We start from the raw sequence: 22,872 nt of genomic DNA on the forward strand, positions 1-22,872 counted from the left end.
CTCAATGCAGAATAAGCTAACATCTATTTTGGTGAAGGTTAACCCTTCTCTTAAAAATATTCCTACCCCACCATTTTTTATACTTTTCCTACACATGATATCTGCAGCAATAAAATCTTTAGGAACAAAGAATTCAACTTCCCGCTCCTCTAACCAATGTTCAGACATACAAATTACATGCACTTGCTCTATGGCACAAAAGTGTTCTAATTCTAACATTTTGTTCCTAATAGACTGGATATTAACCTGTAAAATTTTTAAGTATTCTTGATTTTCATTGTTATTTGTTTTAGCATTATTATTTACAGTAAAATCAAAATCATCCATAATTGCAGCTACCGGTAATATGTTATTTATTTTGTTATTTCTAAAAAAACTTCATCGATTTGTTCACCTAACATAGTACTATTTACAGTGGTATTTTCTACATTAATATGACATTTAGATTTACAGATTTCATTAATATTTACACTTGGGCTGATCACAGCAACCCCCGCACACACACCATTACTCTGCTTTAGTGTCTCACTGTAAGTGAGAACACCCGGAGACACTCTCACTTTATCACTGAGTGCAGACTCTAGCAGTGTAGGACCGGAGACAGTAGTGTGCAGCTCAGTAGTTGGTGATGTAAAGTTTGCAGTAATGGCAAAAGAGGGGAAAACTATAACATTTAGCTAAATTTATTAATACAACCGGTTGTCAGATTATGAAGCAATTCCTTAATTTCTAGAGTTTTATGAAAAGTATGTACCTACACATTTTCAGAGACTGACAAAAAGTCTTCTGGTAACTGCAGGAAGTAACCTCCGACCACATAACCTACGGCAATCCCAAAGGTTGCTGCAGTATAATATACACCTAGAATCAGATAAACCACACACAATTAAAAGAGGTGTTAAGTGTGCTATTTAACGAATTTGAATAAACACTATTCCAACCATCACTGGTAGACCTTTGCCATTTTTCTTTGGTAATTCTTTGCAAAAAATAATAGTAAAATATACATAATACAGAAATATATAAATTATATATATCGATGTAATTGTAAAATATTTCCATTTATTACCTATAGTTATTCCAGTTTTCTTTTTCACAACTGATTCGTCCAAAAAAGTTACCCCTAAAGTAAAGAGGGGGCTAGCTCCGGCACCATGGAGAAGATTTCCGATAAAAAATATCCACATGAAGGAGGACAAATGGGTCCCGTCACTATGACCGCAGTTCTGAAATCATTGAGCAAGCTTATATTATGTATGTAGGTAGTAAAAAAAAAATTGTAATTAATAACTCTATTAATTGATGTAGAGTTTATAAAACAATATAAAGATTACAGGTTAGTGCCAAATTTCATCAAAATTGGATGATTTTTGCTTTTGAGTACCTAATCGAGCTAATGAACATATACAAATATATTGAATTTGAACAGAAGGTGTTTTTGGCCTTTGTGGACATCAAAACGAAAAAGTATATCTGTCCCAGGTCCAAATCTTACCATGAGACCTACGTTAATAGCTTATTCTATAAAATAGGAAAATCGATTTTAAAAATCAGTACCTTATGACTCGTATTTTCGTTATCAGTACAAATTCCAGACGAATCTTGAAAGTACGCCAAGTGACTATTTTTTGTCAGGAAGTATGGTGATGAAAAGACTAAAGCTCCAATCCCCATAATGAAGACTCCAAATCCAATCCATTTCGGCTTGGAGGCGTGATGTCGTCCCCCCAGGTAGGTGACGGGAATCAAACATAACAGTGAAGCTATATCATAGCCCCCAGAAACCAAGCCAGATTTAAACGATCGCAGGTTAAATCCGTGTTCAATTGTTGGAATCATCAAGTGTAAAATCCCATTTACAATTACACCTAAAAGTAAATGAAAAGTAGGTAAACTACCTCATATTTGCAAATCATTTGGGTTAGTTTGGTTACTATGAAAATCTTATTAGAAGCTATGCTTGTTAAATATAATAGGCTATGCTTTTGACTGTCGATTCCTACTGATGAGATATTTAAACCGTAATAGTAACAGACCACCCCATATACCATTTACTACAGAAAATATTGGATTGTTGTGTTTTAAACTTAGAGCCCCGCCTTACTTTTGTGGTACATACAGACTTCATTGCTGAATTTACTTACTTTGTGCTGTTCTGTTGGTTACTAATTTTGAAAGTAAAGTGTTTCTAAAATATATAATTCATTGTTCGAAGTTCATTTTTGGTGGTGGGCTTATGGTGATTGAGGGATTATTGCGGACCTATCCCATCACAATCAGTCAAACTTGTTTTTGACTAATTGTGACGGAAAGTATTCCCAATAATCCCTCAATTTCCATATACATTCATTTTTGTGTTGAGTTAACTGATGGTTTGGTATTATTTTAGTTTAGATGAAGGTCTGGCCTCAACTACAGAGGGAGTCTTCCATGCAATAAAATATGTCTGATATTAAAATAATATAGTTCAGTGAATATATATAAAAAACAACAACATTATAACAAGTTAAATACAATATTAAGGGCGCATTTTTTTGCAAGATATGACTAACATGCTATAATCAGTTACCTTGTAAAAATGCTGCGGATGAAATAATGGCCAAAGCCCATGCAGTTGTGTTGAATTTCTGCAGCCAATCGGGTTTGAATGTCAGCCACCCACATCTATAGTCAGGTGTTTCTCCCTCTCCTCCTTCACTCATTGAGTCATTAAATAACAACTGGACATACTCACAATCATCCCTCCTATAATATTATTATGTAAATTATTAACTTAGGTTTTATCAACAACCAACATATGTTTACAGTTTTTGTAAATTTTACACCAAAATGGATTCCTCATTCCATTTTTAGGGGAGGAGTCCCACATTTTGTTTGACAGTGTTTTATGTATGAAAGCACAGACAAAGTAGACCATTAAATTGATCTATAGTCTGTGGTAAAAGTTTGTTATAATTTTTTGAAATTAGGATTTGACTCGGTAAAAAGCAAACTCCTTCTATTGGTCACCATCAGCTTACAATTTTAAACTAGGTTTGATCAATTGATATTGATGGTGAAAGTTAAACTCTTGTTTAAAAGCAATAATAAACAATGCACTGTTGTTTCATTGTTCAAAATGAATTGACCAAGTCTTAAACTACAATTTTGTAAAATTTTAAGGATTCCAAATTGTTAAAACAACTAAAATAAACTCTATTAAAAATTAAAAGAACATAAAATGATTAGGATAAGTTATATCCGATTGATCCATCCTATTTATCACAATCAATAGGAGTTCGGTTTTGGTTTTTGTTGCAAATTATACTTTATGTCCGATAATGCAATGGATTTGGATATCAAAGTTTTGCAGTTTTGGTGATTCTTCTAGTACCTACTATTAAATTAGACATCTTGCTATAATCAACAATAAAGAGAAAATAGTGATGAAAGACAAAATCTAAAAAATATATCTTTAAAGATTGTAGTTTTTAAAAGTAAATGTCAGAGAGGTTATTTATTTAAATCAGCTTAACCAAGAGTACAATATAAAGTTTAATCTCTATTGTAATTTTAATATGGTTAAGTTAAATATTGTGGTAGAGTACTAACTCACTGCTACAATTGTTTGATGATACTGTTTGAGATATAACTTTGTACATATAAATCACAAAACATAACAATAATTGATTCTTAAGATTTCAAATAGAGGACAAGTATTAATGTTTCTTCTCATAGGTTAGTAAATAAACAACTGAAGGAAGAAGATGAAACAGTGGATGAAACTATAAACAGCATAATGATGATGGTTTATTTAAAATTACAGCTGAATGTTAAATGAACTGAATCTGAACAGGTATCAGTGAATTTATAGTCAGTGACAGTAAATTAACATTAATTACAGTTCATTTTCAGCAGTGTTCAAATTTAACTGAAAATCATATTGCTTGATGTTTGTAGGATATTTACAAAATTATATTTAAAGCACTCTTTGTTCTATATACATTCTGTAACAGATTTTTTATTCCTGTTATAACACTTTATAACAGTTTAGACTTAGAGTAGTTGTTAATATACTTTTGATTCCTTATAGGGGTTTGCCTACAGAGGTTGTCTCCAGCCTAACAAAAGAAGAAGTACCACCTTAGATAAAAATTATACTGAATTTGTATTAGTAGATTTCTCATCCTCTTTCCATTACTTTAAAGTTTAAATGAGCAATTCATTTTTCATCTCACAGATAGCTTGCTTTAGAAAGGTTATACCAAGCTTAAAACAAGTTGAAAAAGTGTAAACTAACTTCCGAGGCTTAAAACACGCCTATTAAACTAGCTTATAAGATGGTTTACCCAAGCTTGTTATTAGCTTGGTATTACAAGTCAGTTTTTAGCCTGTAACTCCAAGCTTGGGTTAGGCTTGGAAACCTAAGCTTATAACAAGTTAAAAAAGTGTAAACTTCGAACCTTAAAACAAGACTTATTTAAGCTTAAGCTGGTTTACCCAAGCTAAAACTAAAGTTTGTAAGTTTAGTGTTCTAAGCTTGGAACAAGCTTGGAATAGGTTTGTTACGCAGTGTGGATTATGGATCGGCTGAAGAGGGTTTTATGTTATAGTTCTGTCCGCCGCACTATGGTACCATCATTAGGAAAAGAGAGGGAATAGTTAGACTTGGGTCAATCAATGCCCAATAAAAAAGGGGGCGTTTCGTTTGCAGCTGAAGTCGGGGCTGTGGGGGATGGAATGATCGAATTATGGTAGGCATTTGCCCAAAAACAATAATTTCTCAAGTTGTGTTTTGCTCACATTGATTAATGATGTTCAGTTATAGGCATATCGGGGAGCGAGCTGGTCTAGTGGTTACAGCGCGGGTCTCTTCACTCTTCAGTCCCTGAGGTCCCGGGGTCAAATCCCGCCAAATCACCAATGGATTTACTCTAAGTGATAATGCCGCAACCCCAGGTCAGGTCTAACCTGAAGTAATGTGAAAAACAATCCCAGGCTCGTGCTTAGCGTCTTAGGACAAAAAATGTATTAGGCATATTTGCTACATTATGAAGTAGCATAATAATAAGTAAATATGCAGCAATTTGTCTGCAACAATAGTGTATCAATGTAGCTAACTGTAACCTTTGATGTGCCTCCTTGAATTAGGATGAAGAACTTAAACCATACCAATATTTTTTACCAGTTACGTCTTTGAAATATCGTGGACTCTGATTATATACGAACTGTGATATTTTATGCATACAAGTACCTATGTGATACTCATACATAGTGCAACTAAATTATAAATTTTGTATAAACTAATGATTAATCAACAAATAGCACAAATCAGCAGGGCTTCATAGCTGCATTCTTTACCAGCTGTGCGCTAAATACAAAACCAATGATAATTCGGGAAGAGAAGAACTTCAAAAATTAAAGTCGTTGTCGTCTGCTTCTGCTATTCACTATTCACTGATCACTGGCCTGGCACTGTGCGCTCGTTAGGTTAGAGGGGCATCTCTGTTTATTTAGGGCTGTCACTGTCAACTTTGAGTGTCATCAAATTGTTGAATCATTAGACAAAAGAAGTTGAGTTGCCTTTAAACCTGACATTTGACTAAACATATTAAGTCCACAAATGAGTTCTTCTAGCCTTGGTAATACGTTGCAGTTCCTGACACTAGTGGGTCGTCTTAAAGCAAGTATCAATTTGTAGGTTATGTTTACTATAGCTACTATAATCAATAGTTACCGGCAATATCTTGTATTGCTGAATTACAGTAAAATAAATAGTTATTCATCCAATGTAAAAAATAAGTTACTAAATACAAGTTTAGATTGCCATTCAGATGATCCATAGGCCATTCATTCCATCATAAAAGTAAAATAGGTGTAAGGATTGTCACAGGTTAACTTTATAGCCTTCTGTATTTTGGCGCTTCCCTTATAAAAATCCAACTTATGACTTTGCATTCTTTATTCAAATATACATCTCACCTATTTGACTGGGATGGTAGCTCATCCTGTAATCCAGCTACTAGGAGGTCACAAATTGTGGATAGGCCTATTTATAGGCATGCACTGTGGATGCAATACTCCCTGGTGTGGATTAACGTCCGCACTAGTGAGTATTTCGACTATTTGCAGTACTAATAAGTCATTTATTGGGCCAAACTGACAATAACTTGCATTAGCCAAGTCAATACAAGAAAAAATAAATTTAACTTAGTATCTTATTACACCTAAATTCCTTACCGGTACTGAAAAACTATATACCTAACTAAATAAACTGAATTACCTACTACCCTGATAGTTAGACCAATTCATTAGGCCTAATTACAAGGCAAAAATGTGGTTCGGATTCCACTATAAACTGTAGGTCCCTTAACTTAGTTGCCATTAGTTGTATGGGAAGATCGTGTCACTCATCTCCATTCATACTTGGTTTAAAATACCAAATACCTACTTTCATATGGTCCCCATTTCAAAGTAAAGCATTAAAAAGTATCACCAGTTAATATTTGACACAAAATTGACCTTTAGTATCTGACTACATTATACTATTGAAGATAACTTAAAAGCATAATGATTTGTTCAATAATCTAACTTAGGCCTAACTTAAACAGATACGAAACATCTATATTGATTGTAAGTTAATAATATGATGTGTTGTACTAAAACTAACTTATCAGTTAGTTACAATTGTCAAGACAATCTGAAAGATAGCTTAGTTTTGTTTTCACAATAAAATTAAAACTACAATTTTATACTAAATAAAATATTTTTTTGTAAGCAGGCCTGGGTTAGAATATTGTTCAAGACATGTCTGACTTTAACAACAAACAGGCTAGGTCTCATGCGTATAGGAAAGAAATTGTCCATTTTTACCCTTTGGTATTCAAAGCCAACACCTTGATTCAAAGCTGTTTTGAGTGGCAGTAGGCTTATACATATATGTCTTACAGTGGACGGATTTTCTTGTGCAATAGTGGTGAACATTAGATATGCTTTCAAAGAGTGACATGTTTTCTTTTACATGACACGACTGACCTACCAAAATGGAAATTTGGGAATGGTTACAATGTGTTGTCCTGATTAAAAAGTATCTTCTTGGCATAAAAACTGCATAAAAAAGTGAGGTACCTAAGATAGATACTTTCCCAGCGAGGTCTTCCTCACTCTACCGTGAGCCGTGAGCTCCCGCGATGTTACCTTCCTCCATGCCACTCAGTCTGTATCGGCTGCTGCATGTCAACAGCAACTAATGGTGTTCTCATTTAAATCCCAGTAATCTAATACAACAAACGCCTCACGTTGTTATAAGAAATTTTGTTAAATGGTATTATTATGTGATTACCATTTACTCATGATAACTTCTTTAAAAAATAATTTATGAACTATATTTTTTTCAGCATATCAAAAGAACAGGATGGGTGTTACGTGGAATAGATCAACCAGAAAGTGTGGCTGGCCATATGTATCGAATGGCAATTATGACATTTTTAGTTGAAGAGTCTCATCAACTGAAAAAGTCAAGGTATCTTATGATATAATATTATCTTTTAGATTTGGTAAACTCTTACTATTCATTACCTTTACCTTACAATTTTCTTAGATTTTATACAGCATCCACGCTGTAAAAATGGGTATATTTATTTCCTAAACTCTAACAAACATTTACATTTCAGATGCATGGAACTGGCGTTGGTCCACGACTTAGCGGAATGCATCGTAGGAGATATCACTCCTTTTTGTGGTGTGTCGGCTGAGGAAAAACATCGTAGAGAAAAGGATGCGATGTTAGAACTATCGAAGCTTGTCGGCTCATCTGGCAGTTACCTTCTACAGCTCTTTGAGGTTTGGAACAGTTTCTAAAATGATATCTCCAAATTATAACCAGGGCAGATTTACAAGGAATAAAGCCTCAAATAGTTATCAACATTTGAAAAGTGGCTGCTTTTAGATTGGATTTAATCTGGTTAGCCTATATGAGTTATAGAAATGCAATTTTTCTTAGTTAAAATTGTCTATTAAACATAGATAATATATATGTGTGTATATATATATATAGGTAATTACTAGAACAAAGCCATAAAGTCATTGTGTGCCTAATTTGTTGGATTATGATAATTGATTAATGCCACCATAAAATTGTTGGCTTAGAGTTTTCTACATAAAAAATATTTTTATGTCCAATTGGAATGTAAAAACAAATTGCACAGTGCCAGCAGTTGGCAAACCCCTAAACTATGTCAGGTCAAGGAAACAGCATTAATTTGATTGCATTAAAACAATTCAGATTTAAAATACTTAAGGACTCCGTTTTTATAATGATAAATGTCCAATGTCCTTAACTTAATTTTATTTTTTTATAACTTTTTAGGTTTTTCAGCTAATTGAATCACTTTTTAATCACTTTTAATTGGATCACTTTTTTTTAAATCTCCATTCGTTACTTTCTGTTGGGAATCATGAATATTTTTTCTGAAAAGGGTCCAACTACATTAAAGCACACTAGAAGAATTTGAAAAAAAAAGTCCAACTACAATAAAAGACACTAGAAGAATTTGAAAAAAAAATGAACTAAAACGGCTTTACAAATTACTTTGTAAAAAACATGAAATGAAGATGTCTGAGTCTGGGTAAGTATGCAATTTAGGACATACCTTGACAATCAATTTTTTTACTCATTTAGGATTAAAAAACCAAAATTTTAAGTTGTTGACATATTTTTGAGACTTAGGGACAAAAGTTTTATTTTTGACTCTGAATAAGAATATGAAAAAGTTGGGTAGAACAATTAGTTGCTTTTATTTTGCCATCACTGTTGACACCATCGAATCTAAAAAAAAAAAAAAAAAACTAGCCATTTTACCAAAACTTTTAGTCTGAAGTGTTTTTATTTAATGGAGTGAAAATGTACACCTATTTCCATAGTATTTCGTTAAATTTGCATGAATAAACCTTTGTTACAACAAAGAATGTAGATGGAAGATTAGTATTTGATTTTCAAACTATTTACAGGAGTACGAGTCCCAGTCTTCAGAAGAGGCGAAGTTTGTCAAAGACCTGGACAGGTTTGACATGGTCTTACAAGCCTTTGAGTACGAGAAGTCTGCTAACAAACCTGTTGATCTTCAAGAGTTCTTTGATAGTGTGAAAGGTAAACTGAAACATCCCATGGTCACTTCTCTTGCAGATGAACTTGATAAACAGAGGAACAACTACTTGCAGTCAAACAAAGAATAGATGTAGTAATATGTTTGTCAAAATAAAAGTAATAATTAATCTTAGGTGTTTTAAAAGTATTTCTTAACCCTTTCACTGAGTTTCATAATTTCTAGCAAAGATAATAATTCATCGGAGGACACTTTAAGGTTGCGTCATTAGCATATAAAACACTGGTTTGGTGATGAGATGTGTGATTCCCAGTGACAATACTGACTTCTTTACGAGTAGGCCTAGATACGATAACTTCAGCCGTTGTTTGCTATCTGTGAGGCATTAAACGATTCCTCTGGTCCTAACTTATTTGTGTTTTATTAGATACAAATCCACTTAGTTCTGTATGTGTGACTACAGTGCAATCTAACAAGTTCATTTATCCAATTTTAGAAACCTTAACCCTTCCCGGACGGTCTATAATATGTATACAGAAGACAGCAAAATTAATTTTTCAAAAACTTTTTTAAATCTGCAGTTTATAGAATGTTGTAGTTGACCTATGCAGCACTTTTCTCCAAAATTTTTTTTTATTTAGATTTTTTCTCTTTTTTATTTTTTTTATTTCCTTGTAAAAAAAAAACTTGTTAACATTTTAAAAATTCTTTTAGAAAAACATTCCTAGTAGGTACATCAGTTAAAGATATAATTGAATAAAAGACCATTTTTACGAAGATTAATGTTGTTATATATAATCAACTATAACAATAGATGTCGTAATAATCGGCAGATATATTCGCCTACCGTCCAGGGAGCATAAATAGATAGGTGGATATACTCCTACCTTTCGCTATGCTCAAAATGATAGCGGATATATCAGCCTATAGTCCGGAAAGGGGGGATATTCAATAGTATCTTAACACAACCTACTGTCAGCTCCTGCTTGCACTGATTGTCGAGGTCACGTGTTAATTATTTGCTGTATTATCCGTGTTTTCACAGTATCATGCAGTCAATCTAGTATTTTCAGCGTTTTTAAGGGATTGGCAGCACCTTTTAACCTTAATTTTGCCCATCCACAGGGGCCTCAAAGCAATGGGGTGAATACAGTAGTAAGTAGAATAAACTGGATTGATATTTTTTTTTTATTTGCAGTTGTGAGACATGAACATGAACCCATATCTTCACTGGCTTCTTTTTCACAGGCCTTGTGCCGTTTACACAGTAGATTTTTTTACACAATGTATAGGAATAGGAATGTATTGCTTATTTGACAAAGTTGCGGATCCAGAGGGGGGGGGGGGGGGCGACCGTCCCCCCCTTGGGCATACATATATTTTTTACTGCATGTAATACAGTAGTGCATACAAATTGCATAAAATAATTTGTCACACTAACTTAGGACAAAGAAATTGTATATAACTGCCATTTTGAAGACTTAGTTTACACAAATTTTTGGAGAATTTGTTTACACAAACCCCGAACCCCCCAGACGCCCTGGTTTGCCCCCCCCCCTTTGTGGCTGTTCTTGATCCGCCACTGATTTGACATTTCATGCTTCTCTGATCCATCTATTTACTTCTCAAACAACCAATTAATCAACTAAAGCTATTTTTTAGCCACTAAGCAAATCTCACCAAAAATTTAAAAGGAATAAGTTTGAGACAAGGTTAATGAGAAACACTTGTACAACACAACATTTAATGATTGTTTGGTCTATGCTGTACAATAGGCTCTTCGATGACAATAGTGTTACAAATCATATCGTACCCAGCTCTGTTAAATGGAAAGTAGTAGAAGGCAACTATGAATGGGATGAAAAGCGCCAAAACGAGATTTTTAATGAAAGATCTTGCAAAAGCCCAGCCGAGCCCCAGATCTGTCCCAGGGTAGACTACTACGATCTCGTCATTGCCTGGCAGGTTTGTGACATTTTCACATCGGACAACCCTCAACCCCATCATTGACTTGCCTGGTGTCGCTCCTCCGATCCTGCCTGCGACACCACCTACCAGCCAAAATGTCTGGAACAGAACTCTATGGTAACTCGGAAGTTTTTTTACTAAAAATGAAATAGACGGATTCAAATTAAAATCTATTAGTTGTTCCAAGGCAAAAAATTTGTTTCAAATCTTAAGGACCCTGGTTTGATTCTAAGATTGTCTCTGGCCTGAGATGCCACTTTTCATTGGACTATCAAATAATGATTCTATCCATCAAAAGGTTGACTTATCTTGCAATAAACAAAAATGTCAATGACGTAGAAACATCAATATAGTAGTTCAAGCTTATTGATTGTTTTCCAAACTATGAACACATTGGAAAGTTATATAATGGGCTCTCATTTAAATAAATACTCATTTGGCTTTTTTTCAACAACATCAGCTAATTTAAACTTTTGTCAATTTTTATTACACACCAAATGAAGCCATTATAAAAGATTCTTGCTTGCTAGATCCCAATACGTAGCTGGGTTTTTTCGCTTGTATGTGAGTGAACACAAAAGAGTTCTTAATTTACTGATCTATATGTTTTACTAGCAGAATCCTTCGTACGGGGTTTGCATATAAGTATAAAATGCTTATTGCAGTTATACTCATGCTTTGTGTTCGCAATGGAAGAGGACACAGTTTGAGAAAATTTGGTTCTTTTAATTTACGGAAGCTATAGTATAACATATAATATAGCAATAATGTTCTACCATTACTACACCTAAACAATAAAAAAGTAAATTATCGAATATCCGCACAATATGAAAACATTATTTATAAATTAAAACATAAACTTAACTGTAAATAGTCCTACTTTAACGGTTCTCATTGTGCATCACAGCCTTTTGTTGCGGCTTGGTTCAAATTAGCTGTTATCATGAATGAAAAATCTAATAATAGTGCTGCACCCTGTCGGTGAACCTTATAACTTTTAAGAATATTGAATATCATAGAACAAATTGTGTAATTGAAACAGCTGACAAAATCCTTTAATCCTTTTTAAATAATGAATACTCATAAGGTTAACATGGGAAACTCCAGAGCCACTGGGGCGGAGCCCGAAAGGATTTTTGAGATAAGAATATGTCTACCCATATGTTAATCGGGAATGTGAGCTATCATTATACCAAATTTCAGCCCAATCCGACCAGTAGTTAAAGCGTGATTGAACTTCAAACAAACAAACAAACAAACACACAAACTTTCACATTTATAATATTAGTAAGATTATAAGTCTTAAGGGTTGAAATGAAAAAAAAAACTTACCTCAAAAATACACACGACAACCCTGTGAACTACTTCCAAGATCATGATATTGTGAGTGACTTGTAGGGCAACTCTGTAGTCCATCCTTCTCATATCTACCTGCAGACTGTCTAGGTCGAACTTTGCCAGGTCTCTGTAAAATAAAATAAATTTTCTGTATACAAAACAATTGAATAATTATACTTGCATTTAATAATGTCATGTTTTTTAAAATGTGTAAAAATAGTGACATGCCTCCACAATAGTTTTGTGACCAAAAATGAGATTCACATTTTGTGAACCACTATAAATTGTTGTTTTTAAAGGGTTGATGTCATGTGCAGTAGTAGTTCTTGAGGCTATTTAGTTTGAAACCAAGGGATAGGCCTAATACTCTGTTCAAAATTGGTTAAATCCTGATTTGCTTTTAAAATCATAAATATGTTTCCTGAGCAAAATTAATCAAAATATATATAAAACACAGAGTTACTGCTTGACTGGACGATACAATATGAATTTACAGTGTAAAAACAAGTGCTGTCCTTAGATTATCTAAGATACTATTGTGGCATTTGCACTAGCATTGCACCATTGATGATCAAGAACAAGTACGGTAAATACAATTAAAATCCGTGCGATGATATGGACAGTACAACCAGGGGCGTCATTTGGGGAGGGCAGGGGGGTCATCGGCCCCCCTGGTTCCTGGGCTAGAAAAAAAATGCTGTAAATGTTGTACAAGAGAAATTGGTCATGAATCTAATAACAACGAACATAATATTAATACATCATGGAGCTATTGATCACGTTTCTTAGATAACTAACTTACCAACATATTATTATATTTCTGTCTGTTGTCAATAATTGTCAGTTTCATTAATTTTCTGACTAAATTTAAATACAATTTACTCAATTTTGTTTTTATTCTAAGTGCTTTTGACAATTAAAATAAGCTTAACCCCCTCTTCTTTATTTAAAAAACTGCAAAATTTTCCGGGGGGCCCCCAGTTTGCTGGGGTATTGTATACCCCCATACCCCCCGGTGTTTGCCCCCCCCCCCCAAGGATTTGATGAAATGACGCCACTGAGTACAACATAGAATAGACATACATAGAAGTGAAGATGTTTTATTAATAGGCCTAGTCTACTTACATAATTTCAAAGAAATCAATGGCAATCCAAGTAACTGCTAGTTTCAATATGAACAAGATGAGAAAGTCCAGAAACTCTGCTAGCAGTCTCTTCCATAACGCTGGAATCTTGCACTCGATTCCTAAAGTAAATAACAGGAAAACAATTTAAAAGGCAAATGTAGGTATTTTTGTATTGATTGTTTTTCACCAACGCTAATGGACTCAACATTGACAATAATTTAAAATATTGGATGTTCAGAAACCTAACTGTATCCCTCCACTCCTAACAATTCTTTCCACAATATCCTGGTGTTGATGTTCCTAGCATCAACCAGCCTAGCCATCAGACTGAAACTCCAAGTCCAGTTACCTCAGCCAGTCAGTTGGGTCAGTTTTTGTCCAGTGTTACCTCCAGACTGAATGAATGTTGTAAAATTTCAATTTCGGCAGAGCTCCACCAAATGTACTCACTCACTGGCCTTGTTCATAAAGCTCTTAGTTTCTACCAGGCCTATACTGTCTGGTTGTATGCCTCATCTACTTACGCTCCTGCAATGTCTGTTCTCACACTGTCCCACCATCTTCTTTTAGGCCTTCTAGGTTGTAAACTTATTACCATACCATTAAATTAACAAAATCATTTTAGTTTGGTGTGAACAGTAGGCCTACCCTACGGTATGCTTATGTCTAAATACAGTTTTTGAATTTGGCATATTAACTTGGGCCTAAATTATATATAATTTAACTTATATAAGTTAAGTTACTTATGTTTTAACTAAATACTTTTAATATTTTTCTTATTAAATGGCGACCATACAAAGTAGGTAACTTATTTTAAGCCAAGTATGAATGGAGATATGACAAATAGGAAGAAAACCCAAAAACAACTTAAAAAAAAAAGAATCTACATAGTAAGGGGACTAACTTATGACTTAATTAGGTAGTTAAAGAATTTGATTTCAGCTAGAACCTACCGTGGCTAAAGGTAACTCTTGTTTGTTGTTGCTGAAAGCCAGCGTTATTACGTCCAGTAGGATCATGGAGAAAAGGGTTTCTGACGTTTCCTGTGTGTTCATTTCCTGTATTAGAAGGAAACTGTGACATATACTGATTACACATCAAAAAGTAAGGGAAGCTTGCTGCTACACCCTGCCACATATATGCTTCATGCAGCCACTTTTCAAGATCTGCAAAATATTTCTCATGTGTAGTAATTTTATCTGAACCTTTACTACTCTCAGAGTTTCCTTGCAGTTTATTTGCGGTCATGTTTAAAAGTTAGGTTTCACAATCTGCAAAATCACAGGGAGACAATTTATAAAGAGTTACCTATGTTAACTTAACACAATGTTTGAAGGTTATGCTTTTACCACTAAATGAGGATTGACATTGAAAACAGTTATTTTCTTTTCAATATTATATTGGTTTCTAAATACAAGAGCATTCTATTTAGATCTGTTAACAACTGCCTTATTTGCCATACTACCAATAAAAACAATTCAAAAGCAGAACTGCAGAAGGGTTTAGAGAATGAAGTGATAAAAATTTGACACTTCACAAGTCACAACACAACATAACACAACCACAACACAGCAACACAGATTTTTTTTCCTCATTTCCACTTGACAGGCTGACAGCCTTATCAGTGTCACCACTACAAATAATATTAACTGTATTTGTCTAATTGTTGTACATAAATGTTAGCATTGATTATAATAGAGCATAGATTATAATCTAACTATGCTACAGTGACTTCATTGCGTAGTCATAGTTTCACTTAACATTTTCATAGCTAAAATTAAGGAATGTGACTTCTCCCCCAGAACAGTTGAGCATTGTACCGGCCACCTTTAACTACAGGCCGTGGCCTGGTAGAATTGGCAACGTCGCAAGTGGTGTTGTTTAGTGACAGACGTCCCATAAGATAACATGGTAGACAGGTGACACCAGCTCATTAGTTCACACTTTATTGATTTAAATTTATGAACATACATTTATTAAAATATTTAAAATAAAATATACAGGATTGAAAACTGAAACAATGTGAATTAAAAATATATATCTGTACATTTTAAGTGGAGTCAATATTGTCATAGTCCAGTAACCAATCTTTCGTAAATACACAAATACCATTATTAGCTGCTTCCAAACAAAACAGCTGTTACAACACCACTTGCGACGTTGCCTGCCACTTCGAAGGCCGCGGCCTGAAGTTAAAGGCGGCCGTGCTTAGCCGAGTGCCGACGCCATTGCCATCCATACATATCAAATTTCATTTTATTTTTTATCTCTGGGCATTCGCCATTTTACAAAAATGTGGAGAATTGTACATGACTATAAGAATTCATTTATTTATTTATTCCAACGGACACCTTCATTTTATCCGTATGAGAATAATCCTAACATGAGATAGTATTCAATAGACTATAAAAAATGATTATCCATATACATACCAACGTACCACAAACGAGTGCAAATATAAATACCCCCGCCGCAGCAAACCTGCAGACTAAGCGAATTTCCATTTCCCTGAATGGATTTAAACTAAAATGTCTCCTTAAAAATATCACATTTATTCCCTATTTAAATAGAATCAGTTTAAAACATACTTAGGTTTGCTGCAACAGGGAGGGTAAAAGTGTTTTTTATGTAAGATGTTAATAGTTAGTAAGTAATAAAAACATTTTCCAAATTTGGGCAAAATATGTTTATAAACAAGCAAACTACAACAGTTTACTTATTCTCCATAAGAATAACATGGGAATTTTAAATTTAAAATTTTTTGGAATTTTCTCCGTAACCATTAGGCGCATTATAACGCTTCAATATACTAAATTATTTGTTTTTTTAAGCTCTACAAAATAGTTTCGAAAGAAATTGCAAAACTTTATGTTTTTTGGGTAAAAAATGGGAAAACCCCATTTTTACCCCATAAAAGCCCCCATAAACCCCCGTTCCCATGGTCCGATCATGCTGGTTCGCGAACTCGTTCGAATAAACGTAGGTTTACACGTTTGTACCAAATTTCATCAAAATCGGATCATTTTTGCTCGAGTTATCGCGCTAACGGACACATATATATATATATATATATATATATAAATATATATATATGAATTTGAACGGATGGTGTTTTTGACCTCTAGGGACCTCAAAACGAAAAAAAAAATCGGTCCCGGGTTCAGGTCTTACCGTGAGTACTACGGTAATAACTTATTCCCTATATGGGAAATTCGCTAAAAGTAAAAATACGGAGTATGAACAAAGAAATTATTTAATATGAATAGAAAAACTAGCTAACAATGAAAACGAGAGAAACCTGCGTTTTATTTAGTAACAAATGGTAGAGTGTGCATCGCCTCCTTAGTCACCCGCCAAGTTTTTATTTTTATTTTCGAAACCTTCACATTTATTTCCTTGAAAGATTCAAGTTTTATTTTGTTGTTGTAAATAATTGATATTTATATTTAAAAATTGACGCAGTTTATCCAGCTATGCTGGTCAACAACGCAGCCTTGATAATAAGGTAGGTAACTTAAATCTTACAAGCATTTTTAATAAAAAATTTTCAACTACCTATCTTAACTTAGGTATCATGTTTTTATGCTAACTCAAAGGCTGTATCAGTTTATACTTGAATGTGTCCATTTAAAAATATATATCCTAAATAAATACTTTATTCAAAGACATAAATAAATATTACAGTACTATGTTTTTGATTGTTTGCCCGATTGCACGATGGTGTTGGCAAATGGTTGGCAACAATGTTTCTGAAATAAGCTAACGAACGAGCGATTCCCAACACTGAGCATCTGCGCGTATGCCTCTGCCTGCCTTACAGCTGGTTAGTAAGTTACACAGTCTCTCAAGTCTCAGTCATTAACAGCTGGTCAGGAACGTAGCTTCAGTCGTTGTCTTCTGCAAAATTCCATCAAAACCGTGAAAGCCAAGTGTTTTGTGTCGTGTTGTTGTGGTATATTATTTGTGATTTAAAATAACATGTCCGATCCTTGAAAGTTTTACATTCAAGATGTACAAATAGGTACCCTGTTGTGAGCGAAAACGTATTTTGTTTGTGTTTACTTCGGGCTAAGTGAACTCTGTGTAGTGCATCAAGTGTAAAAACGTCTGCCAGGGATATAAGAGTTTTCTGAAGGTAACTCTTGGTTAATGTTATTTTTATCCGTTGAAAAGTAAAAGTATACTAGACTAAGACTGTCATTCTTTCAAATTGTCTAATACAGTAATTGCCCTGGCGCTTATAAGCATTGTCAATTGGGTTCAGCTTTAGGCTACCTTAAAAAAACAGTCAAATTTGTCCGTGTTGATCTTCATTAACTTAAACTTGCCCCATTTTGTCTACAGTTTGACATTTTCTTAAGATCCCAATACGGTACATTTAATTTACAGTTTATGAAATCGATTGTAATTTAAAGGGGTACACTTCCATATCTGTTTGTACAAACAACCGAATGAGTAGGCCTAATATTGATTATTCGATTGTTTAATGGCCTACATATATCGTTTAGTTAGGTTAACCTTACCTAGCTAACCAAACGATATATCGAATAATCGATATATCGATCGATATTTTCATTCGGTTGTTTGTGCCAACAGATATGGAAGTGTAGTCCCATTTGGTTCTAATGTACCTATTGTCTTGTCTTTAAATCTTTAGTATGCTATATATCCTAAGTAAGTTTAAATCAACAACTTCTCGTAGTATTTCTTAACATGTTTTGTTCTTTAAAAAATGTGTCCATTATTTTGTGATTTTGTTTTACTGTTTAGTTTAGTACAACAAAAAAACTAGGTAAATAAATAAAATAATGCATGGGGTACAGTCATAGTTCTGTAGAGGGGTAACTTACCGACAGTTTTTGACTCTGCGATACCTATATTAACTTATCGATTTAAATATCAACATAGGCCTACCGTATCGATTTTGATTTGGTTCAATATCCATCAATAACCACGAATAACCAGAATTCGGGAGTACCTAACTTATTAGGCAATTAGGGCTCTACCAAACAAGGCTATGTATGTCCCCAACCGAAGTAAGAGTAGCCTAACTTAGTTTAGGATAATCTGTCAAATATGCCAATTGGACATAAGGGTGAGCTTCTAATAGCCTGTGCAGGTGGGCAGTAACTTTAATACCTACTTTAATAGCCTACTTTACTTTGAAATGGTGACCAAACAAATGCTGGTATTTTTAAGCCAAGTATGAATGGAGATGAGTGTCTAGGATGAGTGGTCTGATCTTGTACTCTTTTTAGTGACTAAGGCTGACATATTCCTTAGACACAGCTGTTAATTAATAGCCCATACAGCCAATGGCAACTATGGGACCTACAGTCTATAGTGGAATCAGAACCACATTTTTGCCTTTTAATTAACAAATTGGTCTTATTATCAGGATACCGGTAGTACTGCGCAAAGTGGTAGTACGTTAATCCACACCAGGGAGTATCACATCCACAGGGCATGCCTATAAATATCCACAATTCGTGACCTCCTAGTAGCTGGATTACAGGACGACGCCTCCGTCCCAGTCTTATCAATTCTAATGCCAGTAATGTATACAAATCTAAAAGTACCGGTACCCTTGTTCTCGCACCACTCATCCTACGCTCATCTCCATTCATACTTGGCTTAAAATACAGCTAGTACTTTGTATGGTCGCCATTTCATTGAATAAAGTAAAAAAAGTATAAAACTGTTTGAGAGATAAGTGATGGTTTTGTTATACAATTAGTCAAAGTAAAAGTCCTTACTCCGCTAAGCAAAACTTGCAATAGGATACTTAAATTGTTTTTTGTCTAAAGTTAACTAGAGGTGTTTGCTGGTCTAAGACTAGAAAATTGCAACAAATATGTTAACTGAATTTTATTCATGCCATAGGCCTAGTTTTTTGAACATAAATTAGAATAGCATTGAATATGTCTTGTCAAATTGTATAGTGCTTGTAGAAGTGTAAGTATGCCTATTAAGTATTTTTGCATTTGCAGCTAATGTAAATGGTTCCATGCTGTAAGCTTAATTTGGAATTTTATGTTTACTACAGTACACACTCTAAATGCTCAAAGCTTGCAGTGCAGCCTATTTGTAGACTCTGACTCAACTCTCTGTAAATCCTTATTTTGTAACCTTATCAGTCAAAACAAAAGCTGCATTGATGCGATTTTTTTTATCACTGAAAAAAATTGGGAACTGAAGTCTCTATATTTTGATTCCTAAGAAATGTTGATTAACCCAATAGGCTTTTAAATTAAGGTAAGTTAATATGTACATCGCCATCCCAACTTTTGCTGAGGTAGAGGTGGTTGATTTGGGCGGCAATACAGGGTCTGTTAAAAAGGTCTGCTATAGTTTTTTCCGCTTTTCAATCTCCGCTTAGGCAGGAGTAGTCCTTTAGAACTTTTAATAAAATGGTGACTGACAAGATTTATATTTAAATTCAAGTCTGAGTAAGGGAGATACCTTACATTTGGTAACTTTTCAACTGAATAAGATAAGTGTTGATTTTTAGAGTTCTAGGTCCTAAATTAATAGCTAAATAGATCTTTGCTTTAAAGATTTGTTTTCAATGCTTAGGCCTGATAATAATGTCGGGCACTGCACCTAGTCTTAAGTTTCAGAGAAGAAATTGTGTAGATTAGTGTAAATCTTTCATTTCAAAATAGGAGCAGATAATGTTTTCTGACACTTCGGAATACCTGGATTATTAAAGAATAAACTAGTAAGTTATTTAAATATACAATAAAATAAATGGAACTGTTCCAACCAATATTGTCACTAATAATTTTTTGCTCAATAAGATTTTTTTATTTCAAGAGAACTTTACAGAGCTAAACATAAGAACTCCAAAATTTTACATTAGCACAGTCTTTTTTGCGATAAGATCTTAGTAAAAGTTTATAGTTACAATCTTGATAAATTTAAAGTATAAATTAGTACTTAAACATCAGAATCACCTATGGTAAATGCTTTGATAGAAATATGTCTTCCATTGCATTGAACCAAATTTATCCCTTGCACTGTGGTCAGAGTTGTAACAAGGGTCAGTTTTATGACAACCAGAAACCATCCCATGCATATGTACTTCACTTGGTCTTAGGTCTCAAATGGTTTCCTCTAGGGTCTAAAACGTGTAAATTGTTAGACATAATAAATTTGTTAGGTAATGTTAACTATCTTTGAATAATTTTCAACATTTGAAAGAAGTTACTCTGTAATTTTTTTTGTGAATATGCTTTATATGTTTCAACTTAAATTTACTTATTGTTAAGCTGTTAGACTTTAATTTCTTATTTGTAAGATATTTTTGGAGGAAAACTTAAAGATAAGTAGGAACACAGAAAGAATAAATGCATTGACTTTTGTATAGGTACCTACTGAAGTTGTACGTTTTAACAAAAATTTAAAATGTGTTTAACCTAGAAGGAAAGAGACGACTTGTATAAGGACAATTTTATTTATGAGGAAGCACCTGTACATACATCCTGTAATATTCTGCACGTTTTGTGCCAATAAATATCATTCCATCATTCATTCATTCAACAATCAATGATAAAAGTGAAACATTTGATAAAGATTGATTAATTATAAAACATTAAAATAGTTTGCAAATCAATCATTAACACATTTTGGAGAAGGTAAAGTTTTTATATTTAAGCTTTTGGATGAAAAATATTCTCTATTTTAAGTAATTACCGTGAATATCTACCCTTGTTAGAAGTAGGGTAGGATTATCAGGTCAGTGGCGGTTCTAGCGGGCCCTAGGTTCTAGAACCTTGTTAAGAGGGGGGGGGGGGTTATTTATTTATAAAAGATTTGGTGACTTTCTAAAGCAATTTTTAACACATAAAACTGTGTCCAATCGTCCAAAAACTCCCATTTCACCTGTTGTTTGTCATGAGCAAGTAGACATAAGTAGGGTAGAGTGAAGTATTTTTTGAACCTTCATAGTTTTATCATCATTATCTCTATGGACCAGATTTATTAATAGAATGATATTAAATATGAATAGCTATTGCAAAACATAAAACACAATTCTCTCTCTGTTGTGGTTTCTATTAGAAAATTTCCCTATAGGGAAGAAGATTGTAGGTGGCACGGTAGGACTTAGGCCCGGGACCGATTTACTTTTTCATTTTGATGTCCCCAGAGGCCAGAAACACAATTTTTTCAAATTTATGTGTACATGGGCTGTAGGCTATATGTGTCCGTGAACACAATAACTTTCGAGTAATTTTTGTCTGATTTTGATGACAATTGGTTTAAAGGTGTAAGGCGGGATAAACTTTGAATGAATTCGCTAACCAGCATGATCGGACCATGGGAACGGGGGATTTATGGGGTTTTCTTATTTTCGACCCTCAAAACACAAAATTTCCCGATTTCTCTCCAGACCTTTTTAAAGAGCTTAAAAAACAGACAATTCAGTGGGTTATATCAAGTGTTTTTTTTTTACGATTGTTGGTAGGCCTAATGGAGAAAATACAAAAAAATGTAAATTTAAAATTCTCATGTTATTCTTATGGAGAATATTTTAAAATGTTTGTAGTGTGCTTGTTTATGGATACAGTATATTCTGACCAATCTTGGTAAATTTATTTATTTTATACTAAGAAGCTATTTTACAATAAAAATCACACTTTATTTGTTTCCTTGTAGCAACAAACCTAAGTATTCGTTAAATCTTAACTAATCTAATTAAAAATCAATTCAAACAAATGGAAATTTGCTTGGTTGGCAGGTTTGCTGCAGCGGTTTTTTTTTTTATAACTTAACTTTCACCTTTTAAACCTAGTTTTAATTTTTACTACTAAATTTCGGAATTTACTGGGTGGGGTTTGACTCCCCTAAACCCCCCCCCCCGTCATCCCTCTCTACAATTCATTATTATTTCTGGTAAAAATACCTAGCTGATCTCCCATCTCATATAATATGGAATAAGCTTAGTGGATGATGATGATAAATTACTCGCTTAGTGATAGTTTCAACCCCACCCGTGAAAAAAAGAATGTTTACCCCTTTCAAAGTAGTCAAACCTGATACTCTTCCATGACTATTTGCCCTAGAATCGTTGTATTCAATATTCGATTCCACCGAGTTGGACGTCGGAGTTGAAAGTACAGTACAGTGAGTGTACACGGTAGTAGGCATGCGATCGCTCGTGCCGGTGCCTTGTGCTAACTGCATCGCTATCTCAGGATATGTAAATCAACTGCTGAATATAGCGGCAATGACCTGGACACGCTACTTGCCGTTCCTCTCTGCGAACGCCAAACCTCGCTACACAAGGTTCAATATTGAATGTCTTGGACGGTGAAATAAATTATTGAACACAGTTTTGAGCAGTGTTTGTAAAT

General features: G+C 34.0%; 4 protein-coding genes across 4 annotated transcripts in view; 2 read left to right on the forward strand and 2 right to left on the reverse strand.

Moving 5' to 3' along the window:
- Positions 1-754: 754 nt before the first annotated feature.
- Positions 755-3,711, reverse strand: LOC128989289 (solute carrier organic anion transporter family member 4A1-like). Its single transcript, XM_054411167.1, has 5 exons — positions 3,592-3,711; positions 2,570-2,745; positions 1,558-1,868; positions 1,070-1,226; positions 755-861 (listed from the first exon to the last, which is right to left on the reverse strand). Exons 1-5 carry the CDS (start codon positions 3,639-3,641, stop codon positions 755-757), a joined length of 801 nt encoding a protein of 266 aa, XP_054267142.1. The 5' UTR covers positions 3,642-3,711.
- Positions 3,712-5,461: 1,750 nt separating this feature from the next.
- Positions 5,462-9,257, forward strand: LOC128989742 (5'-deoxynucleotidase HDDC2-like). The gene is made up of 4 exons (XM_054411774.1): positions 5,462-5,662; positions 7,377-7,501; positions 7,653-7,821; positions 8,989-9,257. Exons 1-4 carry the CDS (start codon positions 5,603-5,605, stop codon positions 9,211-9,213), a joined length of 579 nt encoding a protein of 192 aa, XP_054267749.1. The 5' UTR covers positions 5,462-5,602; the 3' UTR covers positions 9,214-9,257.
- Positions 9,258-10,810: 1,553 nt separating this feature from the next.
- LOC128990258 (protein FAM8A1-like) lies at positions 10,811-15,075 on the reverse strand. The gene is made up of 4 exons (XM_054412572.1): positions 14,470-15,075; positions 13,515-13,635; positions 12,384-12,516; positions 10,811-11,150 (listed from the first exon to the last, which is right to left on the reverse strand). Exons 1-4 carry the CDS (start codon positions 14,762-14,764, stop codon positions 10,827-10,829), a joined length of 873 nt encoding a protein of 290 aa, XP_054268547.1. The 5' UTR covers positions 14,765-15,075; the 3' UTR covers positions 10,811-10,826.
- Positions 15,076-17,329: 2,254 nt separating this feature from the next.
- LOC128988725 (solute carrier organic anion transporter family member 5A1-like) overlaps positions 17,330-22,872 on the forward strand; it is a 70,698-nt gene continuing 65,155 nt past the window's right edge. The window contains exon 1 of the mRNA XM_054410315.1: positions 17,330-17,651. The gene's annotated coding sequence lies outside the window, so the exon portion shown is untranslated. The remainder of the gene's footprint in view (positions 17,652-22,872) is intronic.

The sequence above is a fragment of the Macrosteles quadrilineatus genome, unplaced genomic scaffold (assembly GCF_028750875.1).
Source record: "Macrosteles quadrilineatus isolate MER2022 unplaced genomic scaffold, UCM_ALF_1.0 Scaffold_3__2_contigs__length_128488019, whole genome shotgun sequence".
Taxonomy (NCBI): domain Eukaryota; kingdom Metazoa; phylum Arthropoda; class Insecta; order Hemiptera; family Cicadellidae; genus Macrosteles; species Macrosteles quadrilineatus.